Source organism: Balaenoptera ricei, chromosome 14 (assembly GCF_028023285.1).
Source record: "Balaenoptera ricei isolate mBalRic1 chromosome 14, mBalRic1.hap2, whole genome shotgun sequence".
Lineage (NCBI taxonomy): Eukaryota > Metazoa > Chordata > Mammalia > Artiodactyla > Balaenopteridae > Balaenoptera > Balaenoptera ricei.
This window is the reverse complement of record NC_082652.1, coordinates 6500978-6516678: the sequence shown is the minus strand read 5'-3', so window position 1 is coordinate 6516678 and position 15701 is coordinate 6500978. Positions and strand designations below refer to the sequence as shown.

Sequence of the window (15701 nt, the reverse complement as noted above, 5' to 3'; positions counted from 1 at the left end):
AATTTTAATCTTCAAAATAAGAAAGCAAGTCAATTTATCCTCAGGGAAAAACTTTTTATCTGGACCTAACTTGAGCAGATTTATGACACTGGGTGACCTTGTAAATAGCATCAGCCTTATAAATATGTATTCAATAAATAAACAACTAGTCCCACTTGATAGGCAGATTGCAGTCTTTTGGGGAAGAGCCCTAAGAGATTGACTCTTTCCTGATGATATAACTCAGGGATCAGCAAACTTTTTCTGTAAATGACCGGATGATAAACATTTTCAGCTTTGCAGGTCATATGGTCTCTGTTGCAACTACTCAATTCCACCATCGCATCAGGAAGGCAGCCCTAGGCAATATGTAAATGAACGGGCATGGCTGTGTGCCAATAAAACTTTATTTACAAAAACAGGTGGTAGGCCGGATTTGTCCTGCAGGCTGTAGGTTGCCAATCCTGATATAGATGTGCCTTAGCTTTCATAGGCTTGTTAGCCACCTCCGTGCATTAGCACTTAGCTTTGCTTTCAGTATTCAGTGATTCAGTATCATAAATAATGCTGCATGGAGTTTGCTCAGAATTTTTTTCCTTAGGTTATATCCCTGGAATTGGGATGACTGTACCCATAAGTATGGATATTTGTGAGGCAAAGCTTTTCATGCATGCTGTTAAATTGGCCCATGGCTGTGGTTTGCTAATCCCTGGTATAATTCAAGATCAAATATGCAGAATCTGGATGAATGCATGCTTTTGGTCATACTTCCTTCATTTTCTGCTTTGAGGTGAAAGTATTTTGCAATCTGTGAGATAATCCAAGTGATGTGGTTTTGGCACTGGGAGTGATTATTAATTCTTTCATCAGACTTACAGGAAGACCTACCTTGTGCCCAATATGTGCTGGGTACAGGGGATACAGCAGGGGCACTGAGCAAATTTCTCTCCTGGAATCTCAAGCCCCTCCTACCACACTGTCTTAGCCTTCCTACCAGTAGGGACAGAGAATTGGCTTTCTGTATTCTTAGAGAAATTGCCAGAGCGTGGATCAGTATTGTGGTCCAGAAAAGCCAGTGACAAGTGATAACTGCTCTTTTCTATTAAAACATTTTTATATCGTATTTTATTGTGGTAAAATGTATATAATATAAAATTTGCCATTTTAACAATTTTTAACCATTTTAAGTGTGCTCTGTTACACTAATTACATTCACAATGTTGTGCAACTGCTACCACCATCCATCTCCAGAACCTTTTTCATCTTTAAAACTGGAACTCTGTCCCCACTGAACACTCACTGCTTGTCCTCCCAGACCTGCCCCCAACCCCTGGTAACCTCTAATATACTTTCTGTCTCTACGAATTTGCCAACTCTAGATATTTCATGTAAGTCAAATCATGAAACATTTGTCCTTTTGTGTATAGCTTCTTTTACTTAGCGTGTTTTCCAGGTTTATTCATGTTGTGGCATGTGTCAGAATTTCCTTCTTGTTTAAGGCTGAATAATCCATTTACGGACAGACCATATTTTGTTTATCTATCCATCTGTTGATGGACACTTGGATATGGTTCCCACTTTTGGCTACTGTGAATAGTGCTGCTATGAACATGGGCGTCCAAGAATCTCCTTGTGTCCATTTTTCAGTTCTTTTGGGTACAAACTTAGGAGTGGAATGGTTGGGTCACATGGGATTTCCACGTTTAACTTTCTGAGGAACTGCTCCTTTCCTTTCTTTATGAGCCACCCTTTTCCGTTCCTTCCTCTTCAGGGACTAATCCACTGATCCCAGTAGAAAATATGGAAGATCTGGTAGAACATGTTGTTTTGGTCCACGAATCTGTGGGTGAATTCAGTAAACAATTTCTACAGAAACTGAGGCGCAGCAACTACGTAACTCCCAAGAACTACCTGGATTTTATTAACACGTATTCAAAATTACTGGATGAGAAAACTCAGTATAATATAGGTAAGACTCGGGAATGGGACGGTTAACAGGAATTGTTATTACTTACGAATAAAGATTCAACTGCTGATCTTTTCCTTAAGCAGACATTTCTTAGCAAGATTGGGCATACTCAGGATTGAGGCAAAGCAAAGCACATTTTGGATTTTGCATTTCAGAGTGATTCGTCTGAGTGGGCAGGACCCTGGCATGCTTTTATTTTTGTTTTTCTGTGCTGGGCCATGCACTTTCTTAGCTCTAAATTTTCATTGCATTAGAGATACTATTTGATGAGGGCAACGTGCTCTGTTGGAAAATGTTTTTTAAAAATGCTCTGGCTCTGGTTGTTGTCCAAACAAATGGTTATTTTCAGAAATACATTCATTTTGGAAGATGCCATCCCCAAACGGCAATGGAGGTACTGATAGATGCTTGACATCTCATGAAAATGATTTTTTTTTTTTTTTTCTGGTGAGCCCAACTTGGACGAATCGCACTGGAATGCTTGTCTGGGTGTGTTGGGGACAGCGCCCCCTGGAGGGTGAATACCTGTGTTCTCTTTCCTCAGCTCAGTGCAAGCGTCTGGAGGGGGGGCTGGACAAGCTGAAGGAGGCCACCGTCCAGCTGGACGAGCTGAACCAGAAGCTGGCCGAGCAGAAGATCGCGCTGGCGGAGAAGTCGGCTGCCTGCGAGGCCCTGCTGGAGGAGATCGCCACCAACACGGCCACAGGTGAGTGCGGGTCCAACTCTGGGGGTCGGGACACCCCACGCCCCACCCCGCCAAAAAAACCCCAAAACAGGACAGAGCTCCACTGGGGGACATTCCTGGGAAGCCACTTGTAGGAACTGGCATCTTTTTTTTTTTTTTTTAACATCTTTATTGGAGTATAATTGCTTTACAATGGTATGTTGGTTTCTGCTGTATAACACAGTGAATCAGCTATACGCATACATATATCCCCATATCCCCTCCCTCTTGTGTCTCCCTCCCACCATCCCTATCCCACCCCTCTGGGTGGTCACAAAGCACCGAGCTGATCTCCCTGTGCTATGCAGCTGCTTCCCATTAGCTATCTGTTTTACGTTTGGTAGTGTATATATGTCCATGCCGCTCTCTCACCCTGTCACATCTTACCCTTCCCCCTCCCCATATCCTCAAGTCCATTCTCTAGTAGGTCTGTGTCTTTATTCCCGTCTTGGAACTGGCATCTTTTGACCCTCCCATTGCTATTTTTTTCTGAGTTGGCGTCAAGCCCCCTATAATAGGCACTAAGACGTTACCATAGGCAGGACCCACAGCTGGTAGCTTGACGATTTGCCAGGATGAGGAAGAGTCATCTCTTTACCCTCAATGAGCTAGTGAACTGGGTCGGGTTAAATGACCTTGGCCTGAGCATCATTCACTTGGGACTTTCTTGGTTCTAATGTGAACCTGTTTCCGGGTTCTTTCTTGGGCCCCTCACCTGATCTTCCTGGCCTGGCGGCTGCTCTTGGTCTGCTTCCCTCCTGCTCTAAGGAATTGGCTGTCTTTTTATTTATTTATTTATTTGGTTGCGCCGGGTCTTAGTTGCGGCACAGGGGATCTTTGTTGCGGCATGCGGGATTTTTTTTTTAGTTGCGGCATGCGTGCAGGATCTAGTTCCCTGACCGGGGATCGAACCCGGGCCCCCGGCATTGGGAGTGCGGAGTCTTAACCACTGGAGCGCTAGGGAAGTCCTGGAACTGGCTTCCTTTACATGACTCTCACACAGGACAGCTCCGAAGCTGCAGCTCTGCCACGGCCCCTAATCCTTCTCCCTGGGTCTTGGGGCTCCCGTTCCTGTCGCCTCTCAGAATCCCGTGTTCTGATGCGTCCTCCCCAGCTCGTCCTCGGATTTCTGCAGAAGCCACTCAACCTTCCTGCCTCTGGATATTCTCTTCCCAGCGCATGTTTGTGTCGCTTCTGTGTACGACCTTGGTTCAGTTCAGTTCCAGCTGTATCGTGTCAGGCCCTATCCACAGGACCCATTTTTCATTACTCTGGTCACAGCACCCCAACTTGGCTTTGGCACCCTGTCTGCTCCTGACCCGCAGTCTGGGCTGTCGGGTTGGGCTTGTTCCAGCCCTGGCTGGATCAGTTAGACCTTCTCCTGGAGTTCACATTTTGAATCGGCCAACCTGAACGCTTGCTTGTTGACTTGTGAGGCTGAGTCCCGAGAGAACGCCCCATCAGGGAGAGACTGCTGAATTCAGCATACGTTTATTGAATACCTACTGTGTTCGTTTCCTAGGGCTGCCATAACAAAGCACCACAAACTGGGTGGCTTAAAACAACAGGCGTTTACTTATTCTCTCACGGTTCCGGAGGATAGAAGTCTGAAATGAAGGTCTTGGCAGGGCCCTGCTCCTTCCAAAGGCTCTAGGGGAGGATCCTTCCTGGCCTCTCCCAGCTTCTGATGGTGGCCCACAATCCTGGGCGTTCCTTGGCTTGTAGACGCATCCCTCCCATCTTGGCCCCTCCATTGTCACGTGACCTTTCCCCCTCTATGTCTTCACATGGCCTTCTTTTTTTTTTTTTTTTTTTTTTTTTTTAAAGCACTTTTCTTTTTTATAGCTACTTTATTTATTTATTTATTTATTTTATTTTTGGCTGTGTTGGGTCTTCGGTTCATGCGAGGGCTTTCTCTAGTTGAGGCAAGTGGGGGCCACTCTTCACCGCGGTGCGGGGACCGCTCTTCATCGCGGTGCGCGGGCCTTTCACTATCGCGGCCCCTCCCGTCGCGGGGCACAGGCTCCAGACGCGCAGGCTCAGTAGTTGTGGCTCACGGGCCCAGCTGCTCCGTGGCATGTGGGATCTTCCCAGACCAGGGCTCGAACCCGTGTCCCCTGCATTAGCAGGCAGATTCTCAACCACTGCGCCACCAGGGAAGCCCCCACATGGCCTTCTTATAAGGACACAGTCATTGGATTTAGGACCTACCCTAACCCAGTATGACCTCGTGTTAACTAATTACATCTACAGAGACTCTCTTTCCAAATAAGGTGACTTTCTGAGGTTCTGGGTGGCCATGAATTTTGAGGGGGACACTATTCAAGCCAGTACACCTACTACGAGCCAAGCTTTGTTCTAAACGCTGGGGTCACGGCCCTCGGGGAGATGCTTACGTTCTAGTGAGTGGGGCCGATCAACAAGCCAATGATCAGATGACATTTCAGATTGTGATTAGTGTCATGAAGCAAATAAACAGAGTGATGAGACTGAGAGTGACCTCAGGGGAGGGTGGCTTTTGAGCTGGGCTGAATGAATGTAGGAAAAGCTGATGAAGAGCCAGAGAGATGTCAGTGAGCCAGAAAAACAAGGAGGGCAGCTCTGATGTCCTCAGCTAACACTGGCCAAGCAGGGCTGGAGGCTGTCTTGTGGGATGGAGTGGGGCGGGGGGAGGGGGACACAGGCGGGCCAGTCAAGGAGGGTCAGAGTCGCAGCAGCTGTCCCTGTATTGGGGACCCCAGGCGCCGTGAGGACATCTGTCCCAGTGGGAACGCCCAAGGCCGCCATATTGGCCGAAGCTCATTCAGCACCCTCCGCCCAGCGCCCACCTTTGAGGGCTGCGCTGCTTTGGCTCAGGAGCAGTGGTCCATCCTCCCCATGCCCCAGGGGCTTCGCTGACCTCCCCCTCCCCCCCATAGCGGAGGAAAAGAAGAAGCTGGTGGAGGAAAAAGCCGTGGAGATGGAGGAGCAAAACAAGGTCATTGCGGCGGAGAAGACTGAGGCCGAGACGGCCCTGGCCGAGGTCATGCCCATCCTGGAGGCCGCCAAGCTGGAGCTGCAGAAACTGGACAAGTCAGATGTGACCGAGATCAGGTAACGGCTGGCGCTCTCCCAGCGTACTTGGCCACCAACGTCACTCCTGACAGTGATGATGAGATAATCACGGTTGTTCGGCATTTCTGCGCCGGCCGCTGTGCCAGGCGCTTTCCGTGGTGGGGATTGTTATCGTCTTCATTTGCAGACGAGGGACGTGGAGCCCAGGGAGGTGAGCTGACTCGCCTCAGGCCTCCCAGCCAGTTGGTGCCATGGCCCACTGGCCTTGAACCCCGGCTGACTCACAGAAGGAGACTGGGTTCCAGAAGGGGCTGGTGGGAGAGCTGGAGCCTTGTAAGTCAGTCCTTTTTACGGGAAGGACAGAGGAGTGTCTGCCCTAAAAGAGGCAGGGCCCTGGATGCAGGCAAGGTGTGCCGCAGGCCGAGAGCGGATGGGAGATGCCCTCATCCATTTCTAGCCAAATGATAGCCTTTTACAGGTGGGGAGAGTAGTGTTTTTTGTTTGTTTGTTTTTGGTTTTTTGCCCTACAGCGTGGCTTGTGGGATCTTAGTTCCCTGACCAGGGGTTAAACCTGGGCCCCGGCAGTGAAAGCGCTGAGCCCTAACCACTGGACCGCCAGGGAAGTCCTGGGAGAGTGGGTCTTTACTGTGGCCCCAGACATTCTGCAAAGCAGTCTGTAAAATGACTCCATCCCCCGCAGCCAGAGGGCCCATTTGCTGTCCAGAAGAGGGGTCTGGTGTGGAGCTTTCTCCCCTCCCCCCGTGGGGCGTGGTCCCCCCAGGGCACCGTTCGTGGATCTCGCTGGTAAGTTTAGCACCGCTAGTGAAGCCAGGAAGAAACGGTGTCCCGTCTGCCCTCTCCACCATCCCCCGCCCCCGTCATCGTGCTGCCAGGCCCCCCACGCGTGTCCCTGCATTAGGAGCCTCAGCTCTCTCCTCACTCCCCATCACGGCCTCATCTTCAGAAGGGGTTCCATCCTTCTGGTCCCACAGTCAGGTCTCCTGTGAGAGAGACTCCTGTCTCCAGGCTGGAAGCTGACCCTGCGTTTTGTGTTCCTGGCGGGATGGTGCTGCTTCTCTGAGCTCATCTCTTTTGCTAAGGGCCGAGCAACATCCCTTGTCCAAGGTTGTGCTCTGGCTATTGGCTCATTTGTGAAACATGTGGATTTGAACAGAACGTTCAGCCAGTTCCAGGGCAGGGGGCCCGAGTAACTCCTGGGGGGTCATCCAGAGCTGCTGCTGCTGTTAGCAAGAGGTCATGATTTCAGAGCTTTGCAGTGTGATTGCAATGAAGGTATAAGGATGGATGTTTTAAAACTGCAGTAGTACGCACTGGAAGTTTAGACTGAGTTGTGGGAGAGACCCTCAACATGCACGTTTCCAAGGGAAACATCCAACCACTGGTTATACAGATTTGGGGCACTACTCCCAGGTCAGCAGCATAAAAACATTCTGAGAGCAGAGAGTTGGGAAGAATTTTTGAGTATTTATTTGGAAAGAGTATTTATTTAATCCAAGAGTGGATTTCCATGGGACCACATGGAGCGTTTGATATGTGTCCCCTGCAGTTAGATGGGGTGCCTGCATCACCCCCGAGAAAATGAAACGGCCTATGGCCCAAAAGGAGTAATTTTTTAAAATGTAATTATTGGAACAGGTAATATGTTGATGCATGGCTTTGCTTCTTACTGGCTGTGTGACCTTTGGCAAGTCACCTAACCTCTCTGTGCTGCAGTTTCCTTGTTTGTAAAATGTGGATGATAATAATTGTCCCCATGGCATCGGGGTTGTTACGAGGATCCAGTGAGCTATTACATAAAGAGCTCTCAGAACTGGGTTGAGCACAGAGTCAGTGCCATGTAAACATTAGCTAGGGTCATGGTTCCAACATCAAAATGATGTGCTATGAAAAGCCCCCTCTCACCTGTCCGCCATCAGCTTAGTTCCCCTCACCACACGACAGGTAACTGTTGCCATTCATTTCTTACATATCCATTCAGAGAGCTTTTGTGCATGTTCAAGGCAACCAGATATACAAGTGTCTCTTCAGTTCCCGACGTTGGACTCTAAGGGTTGTAGAACAAGGGATACTTCTGTAGCCTTTTTTCTTTCCTTTTAAAATATAATTGGTAATATACTATACATATTTTTCTGCATCTTGGTTTTTTTTGCTTGAGACCTTGGAGATCTTTTGCATGTTGTTATATGAGAACTTCCTCAATATTTAAAAATAGCTCATCATAGCCCATTGGATGGCTGTACCATCATTTATTTAATCAGCCTCAATTTATGAATTTTTAGCTTATTTCCAGTCTTTTGCCTTTACAAACAGTGTGGCAAAGAATAACCCTGCCTTACTTCACTATGCACAAGTCCACTGGAAGGATACATTTTCAGAAGTGGAATTGCTGGGTTCCAAGGTGTGTGTGTTTATAATGTCTATAGCTGTTGCCTAATGCCCACCCGTAGGTATGGAACGGATTTACACTCCCAATGGCAATACATGCGAGTACCTGCTTTTTCATGGCCTTACCAACAGAGGGCGCTACTAAACACGTGGATTTTTACTTGTTTTATAGATGGAAAATGGTATTTGTGTAGTTGTAATGTGCATTTCCCTTTTGATGAGTGAGGTTGGCCTTTTTTTCATATGTGAAAAATGTGTGTAAGAGTCCTGTGTATTTCATTTTCTGTGAACTGTTTATGTGCTTTGCCCATTTATCTTTTGGATTATTGTTACTGTTGCTTTTTTTTTTCTTATCCATTTCCATGGGCTTTTTATTTAATGGGGAGACTAGCTTTTTATCCATGATGTGAGTTGCAGATAGTTTTCCCAGTTTGTCATCAGCCATTTGACTTTATTTAGGAGGTTTTTGTGTGTGTTTGTGTTTGCCTTGTATAAATTTTTAGTTTTATATGGCAGATTTCAGCAATATTTTATTTTGTGGCTTTCGCTATTACCTCATACTTAAAAGGCCTTGCAACTGGAAGATTGTAAAATAATTTCCCCATGGTTTCATCCTGTACTTTTATAGTTTAATACTTTTATAGTGTTTACATTTAAGTCTTTGATCTCTTTGGGATTTTTCTTTGGGTTTAATGAGTTTGGATCCAGATGACTACAGTCTGGCTTTGTTTAGACCATTTGGATGTTAAGAGTGATGAGCCAGCATTTAGGTCTTGACAATTTTATAATCCTTTAATTCTTTAAATAACACTTCCTTTCTGTAATACTCAATCCCCTTTGCAGAAATCATTAAGTGTTAAGGCAGGAAGATTAGGAGTAATGAAGATTAGCGGTGGATGTTTCTCTGGAGTATAAAAGGCTCCCTTTGTTACTGGCCTGCAATTTTACTTTTCTTCCTTTCCTTCATTCAGTATCATTGGGTGCCTACCGCCCGCCCACCCTATGCTGGCACCGGGGCTGAGAGGCAATGGGCCAGGCAGGGAGTCTTCACCGCATGGAGCTGACGGTCTGGGGGAGGCACGGGTGTGCACATGGGAATCTCACGTGTACAATAAAATTACCCAGGAGGAGGTCAGGAAGGGAGGGTCTTTGTTGCTATGACTGTGGATAATGGGGGACCTGAACTAGTCTGGGGGGTAGGTAGTCAGGGAAGATGACCCCCAGGAAGTGACATTTAAACTGAGACGTGGGATGGAGGCTGGAGCGGGGCTGGAAGGAGCTTGACTCGGGGGAAAAGCGGAGACGGTCAGAGTGTCTGGGGTAGAGTGAGGGGGTGGGGAGTGGGGCTTGTGATGGGTATTCTCCTCCAGCGAAGGCAGCATGGCGTCACCTCTGTCTGTCTGTCTCTCTCTCCCTGAGTTTCTTTTCTTTTCTTTTTAAAATTTATTTATTTATTTATTTTGGCTGCGCTGGGTCTTAGTTGCGGCATGTGGGCTCTTAGCTGTGGCATGCGGACTCTTAGTTGTGGCATGCAGGATCTAGTTCCCAGACCAAGGATCGGACCTGGGCCCCCTGCAGTGGGAGCGTGGAGTCTTACCCACTGGACCACCAGGGAAGTCCCCCCCTGAGTTTCTTTTGTGATAGAAGAAAGGAATCAAATGAAACAGAAACGCTTTCATTTCTCAGACTTGTAACTTTACTTTTTCGAACCCCTCGGTTATCTGGCACCACAACACTGTGTTCTGGATAAACGAGGTTCCTGGGCATGGTTTGTAAACTGGTAACAGAGAACTTCACTCAAAGGATTTGGGAGCTGAAAGGTTCCAGTTCCACTTCCCCATTTGATAGATGGGAAAGCTGAGAACCCCGGACCGTTCCTAACTTTCCGGAGGGCTCAGGACGCCACCCCGAGGCTTTTTCTGACTTGTGTCTGAAAACATCTCACTGATAATAATAATAATAATAATAATAATAATAATAATAATAATAATAATCCCTCCTTCTCAGATTATTCAGAGAGCAGTGGCCGGGGCCTGACCTTCATGAGCCCTGAAGGGAACCTTTTAAAAACAGTTGACAGCATGCCTGCTTTGTAAGCGCCTAACGCCACATAATTGAACCTTTCCCTGGTGACTCAGGACCATTACTTTAATCGTCGGGCTTTGTGCTGGAGTCATTGCCCTGGCTTGTCCCTAAGCTGTGTGGCTCCTCAGGCAGTGGGTGGGGGTCCCGGGGTCAGGAGGGGTCTGGGGGTTCAGAGCCTCCACGCTGCTGGGCGGGTCAGGTTGTTCTCTCTCTGTGTCTCCCTCTCCCTCCCTCGGGGGCACTCTGGCCTCTCCCCAGGCTGCTCCCTGCTCTCCAGGGGCTCTTCCTTTCCCTTCCTTTCCTTTGCTTTTTCTTCATTGTTTTCCTTGTTCTTCTGTCTCCACGGCTTTTATGGCTTTTATAGATTTTGCCCGGCGCTGGTAGCCCGCCAAGCGGGCCCACTGGGTACAGTCAGTGTGCGACTCGTTCCTTCTTGGGTCTTTACGCTGATGCAGCCTTTCCGTCTCCTGATCCTTTTGGGTTTCCAGTTCTCCAGAGGGTCGAGGGTGCTGGACATCCGAGTGTTGGAGCAGCAGAGTGATGGTCTAGCTTCATCAAAGACAGAGACAACAGCTCCCATAGCCTGAAGGATGCCAGGGTGCGGGATGGGCTATGTGGACACAGGCAGGCCATCCCAACACTTGAGCACTGTTTCTTTGCCTCGTAAGTGGAAAATAGGATGATGATGATAGTGATAATAATGACAGCGGCTACCACCTAGTGTCTGAGCAGTCACCCCAGGGTGTCACTAAAAACACAGACTCTCAGGCTCCACCCTGAGCTGCTGATTCAGGGGTGGCCCGGGTTTGCACTGAATGACACCCTGCTGTGTTCCTGGCGCCCAGTCCGATTCCAGGAGCCCGATCTGGCACATGATGGATGAGACCCAGTCCCTGCCCTTGGAGAAGCCCACCCCCAGGAGCGCAAGTTGGTGTTGGGACGTGGCTTCCGTTGTTTCCACGCAGTATCGCATCCGAGAAATGACTCACCATCTTTCCGGAACTCTCCTTCAGGCCAGGTCCTGCGTCTGATCCACGTGTGCGTCCGTTTCTCCCCAGGTCATTTGCTAAGCCCCCGAAGCAGGTGCAGACGGTCTGTGAATGCATCCTCATCATGAAGGGGTACAAAGATCTCAACTGGAAAACCGCCAAAGGCATGATGTCCGACCCCAACTTCCTGAGGTCTCTGATGGAGATTGACTTTGATTCAGTTACCCAGAGCCAAGTTAAAAATATCAGAGGTGAGTGTAGACAGATGTAGGATTGTCAGCCTGGTGGCTCAGTCTCTGGGGCCGGGAGGGAGAGCGAGGAGGGGGCTTGTCGCAGGCAGACCCGCCCATCGTGGTCAGATGGTGTCGCCGTGGCGTTGCCGGTGGAAGAGGCGGGATGATCGTCCCCAGAGGAAGACAGCGGCAGGGAGGGTGGTTGCTGGATGGGCAGTGGCGGTGGATGCCCGATGAATGTGTGATTCAGCAACGGGTCTGGTTTTCCCTAGTAGGATACGTGACTGTCTTACGGAGCCCACCCTGCCTCGTCTCCTGTGCATCTTGTCCGATGGGCGTAGTGGTGCCAAGAATTGGTCTTACGGGCAGAGGACTTGAATAGACATTTCTCCAAAAAAGATACACAAATTGCCAATAAGCATATGAAAATATGCGTAACATTAGTCACTAGGAAAACGCAGATCAGACCACAATGAGGTACCGTTCAGACCCACTAGGATGGTATCATTTAAACAAAACCACACAAAACTACAAGTGGAGGAGGGGAGGATATGGAGAACTTGCAACCCTCGTACAGTGTTTGTAGAAATGTAAAATGGTGTGGAAAACAGTTTGGCAGCTCCTTAGACAGTTAATCATAGAATTACCATGTGTCCCAACCACTCCACGCCTATGTATAGACCCCAAAGAATAGAAAACAGGTATTCAAACAAAAGCTTATACACAGATGTTCCTGACAGCACTATTTGCAATAGCCAAAAGGTGGAGACAACCCAAATATCTATCAATGGATGAATGGATAAACAAGAACAAACATATCCACACAATGGAATATTATTCAGTCATAAAAAGGAACAAAGTGCTGCTGTGTGCTACAGCATAGATGAACCTCAAAAGCATGATGCTAAGTGAAAGAAGCCAGGCATAAAAGGTCACGTATTGTAATTCCATTTATATGAAATATCTGTAGGTAAATAGGTAAATCCACAGGGATGAAGAGCATATTAGTGTTTGCCAGGGTTTGGGGAGGGGAAATGGGTTGTCACTGCTTAATAGCTATGAAGTTTCCTTCTGAGATGATGAGAATGTCTTGGAACTAGATAGAGGTGAGGCCTGCAAAATCTTGTGAATCTACTAAATGCCACTTTAACATGTTTATTGTTTAACATGTTTATTTAACATGTTTAATTGCACACTTTAACGTGTTCATTTTATGTTATGTGAATTTTACCTCAATTTTTTAAAATGGGTATTCAGGGAAAAAAAAAAGAATTGGTCTAACCTTGACTTCCCTTGTGCCTTTTGCCAGTATGAAGTCTTCTGTAGGTCCTGGAGGGTGGGTGAGGAGCGGGAGTGGCACCACCCACCCCATCCCCCCATTTCAGTTACAGATGCCTGCATTCCCCCTGAGCCTGATTCCTGACCTGCCCCAGAGCTTAGCCAGTGAGAATGATGTTCGTCTTTTTCAAAGGCAGTAAAAGTTCATCGGGTCACTGTTTATCACGGTGGTTTGTTCGGAACTTGACCATCAATGCATTTTTTTCAGCCACTTAAAAAAAACAAAACAAAGCTAATCGAAACACAAAGGATAACAGCAACTACAAAAACCCAAGGGACTCTCTTTACCCGATCGTTGGATGGGCTTCCATTTATGTGAAGTTACTCCCAGGGTGAGGGTGCAGGTGGAGGTGATGGTGCCCTGTAATAACCTATGAACCCCAGTTAGCTGCCAGCTCTGAGCCACCTTGGTGCCCAGTTGGGGGGTCCCCACTGATGCCCTGGGTCCCCGGGGGCTGCTGGGTGTCACACGGAAGTTCCTGTGTCATAGGATGTCCTGGGCGGCAGTAACATGTGCCCCTCACTCACATCTTAAACATCCACTTACACAAAATTCATACGGGGTTGGACCCACCTGTTGTCCGTGGGAAAGCTGTCCGGATCCCGCTCACAGGCTTACCGAGGAGAAGGAACTAGTTACACTTACTTTGTTAGTAGGCAGTTTATTTCCCATTTTATTTTCCCAAGACGAAGCTCACCGCTCATCGAAATCATTGCGTCTTTGACCTTTAGGCCTCTTGAAGACCCTCAATACCACGACTGAGGAAATGGAAGCCGTGAGCAAGGCAGGCTTGGGGATGCTGAAATTTGTGGAAGCTGTGATGGGCTACTGTGACGTTTTTAGAGAAATCAAGCCCAAGAGAGAAAAGGTATTGCCCATCTGTAAGACCTGCACACTTCTGCCAAGAGATCGTTTTGGAGTCAGAATGAATGTGTCCACAGCTTTACTGGGGAAATTCTGGCAAGGTTCTGATTTTAAACTGCATAAATATTTTTTCCCCCAGTAAATAATAACCCTGAATTATAGCTCTCATTTAGATGTAATGTGAACTGACAGAACCAAAGTCTGAAAGATTTTTGAAGAAAAGAGGGTAAAATCACTCTCTAGGGCTAAAGCAGAGTTTCTCACCCTGGGTGCTACTGACATTTTAGACTGGATCCTTCTTTTTAGGGGGGCTGTCCTGGACACTGTAGGATGTTGAGCAACATCGCTGGCCTCTACCCACTGGATGCCGTTGTCCCTTCCCCCAAGTTTTGACAACCAGAAATGTTTCCAAACATTGTCATGTGTCCCTTGGGGGGAAAAATCGGTCCCTGTTGAGAACCACTGGGTTAAAGGAACATGCAGAAGACACAATACAAAGAGAATTGTATGAGGTTGATTCTACTGTTTTGAGCCATATTTTGACATTGCTTTGTAAGTCAGGATTTTATCACTCAGAAAACTTAGAACCCATAGTAGGACCAATACAGTCTTCAGTGCGTTCTTTTGAGTTTTTGGCTTAGAATCACAGGGTCCTCTTACTGGGACCTTAGTACACACGAAAATTAAGCCGTCTGCTAACTCGGATGCAGGACGTCTTTTTTCTAATGGGATGTAGGGCTTTTGCATCAAACCACTGAAGAAGTCACTAAGAAAAGAAGCCGTGTGCCTCGCTATGACATAGGGTGGCCCCAGAGGGTAGGGACAGCATTAGAAATGCAGGTGGAGGACTTCCCTGGTGGTCCAGTGGTTAGGACTCAGCACTTTCACTGCCGTGGGTCCGGGTTTGATCCCTGGTCGGGGAGCTAAGATCCCACGAGCCTCACGGCATGGCCAAAAAAAAATTGCAGGTGGACATAAGCCCAGGTGTGAGACTGACTGTCTTATCCCCACCTCACGGCCGTCCTTTTCCCCGTCGTTCTGCGAACTGTCTTCACGTAGGTGGCCAGGCTGGAGCGGAATTTTTACTTGACCAAACGTGAGCTGGAGAGGATCCAGAATGAGCTGGCAGCGATCCAGAGAGAACTGGAAGCCCTGGGGGCCAAGTACGAGGCGGCCATACTGGAGAAGCAGCAGCTGCAGGAAGAAGCCGAGATCATGGAGAGACGGCTGATCGCGGCCGACAAGCTCATCTCGGGGCTGGGGTCTGAGAATGTCAGGTCAGCCTGGGTGACGAGCCTTCCCGCTAAGCAGCTCTAAGCCAGACTTTGTGGTTTGTGAGTGAACAGCCGCAGTGCAATTTCTCGCCACGTGGAGTCTTTATTCCACGCCGCATTTTGAGCTGAAAACCGTGTGAAAAAGTTCTGATTTTACTATTATCATGTTTAAAGGTGGCTAATGGCCATTTTATAGATTCTTTTAAAAATAGGTATTCAGTGTTATTTACTGAGTGACTGTTAAGGGGAGGCCTGGCAGCGGTGGAGACAGGGGGAAACCAGTGACCTAGGGCCTGGGAATGTTTGCTTCTTGATGACCTTTAACCCCAAGTCCCTTCTGGATGGGTCTGGAGGAGGAGCCCACTTCTGTCTCTGGACCCTTGTGGCTGGTTCAGTCCTGAGCTTCAATTTTCAATAGGTGGAGCTGTTTGATGCTTATGGGCAAGAGGCCCACTGGGCCATAGCTGGTCCACTGGATGTGACAATAGTTTCTTACCTGGCGCCTGTAAAAATGGTATAGAAAACACTGGAAAATATTGTTTGCTTATGGGAAACAAACCATTTTCAATATGTCTATTTTTTTGTTTGTTTGTTTTTGTTTTGGCCGCGCCGTGTGGCATGTGGGATCTTAGTTCCCCAACCAGGGATCGAACTCTTGCCCCCTGTACTGGGAGCACGGAGTCTTAACCACTGGACCGCCAGGGAAGTCCCTCAATATGTCTAAAACCTAGAAGACTTTGACCATTTACCAGAAGAGGCCAAATGAAACACCTGATTTCTTTTAT

At 47.9% G+C, this 15701-nt stretch overlaps 1 protein-coding gene across 4 annotated transcripts in view; it reads left to right on the top strand.

Moving 5' to 3' along the window:
* The window catches only part of DNAH10 (dynein axonemal heavy chain 10), a 149108-nt gene that overhangs the window by 115034 nt on the left and 18373 nt on the right, over positions 1–15701 (top strand). For all 4 annotated transcript variants that reach the window (XM_059893951.1, XM_059893950.1, XM_059893949.1 and 1 more), the window contains 6 exons: positions 1751–1948; positions 2493–2654; positions 5591–5765; positions 11276–11457; positions 13510–13646; positions 14702–14919. In XM_059893951.1, the coding sequence (XP_059749934.1) occupies positions 1751–1948; positions 2493–2654; positions 5591–5765; positions 11276–11457; positions 13510–13646; positions 14702–14919 (1072 nt within the window). The remainder of the gene's footprint in view (positions 1–1750; positions 1949–2492; positions 2655–5590; positions 5766–11275; positions 11458–13509; positions 13647–14701; positions 14920–15701) is intronic.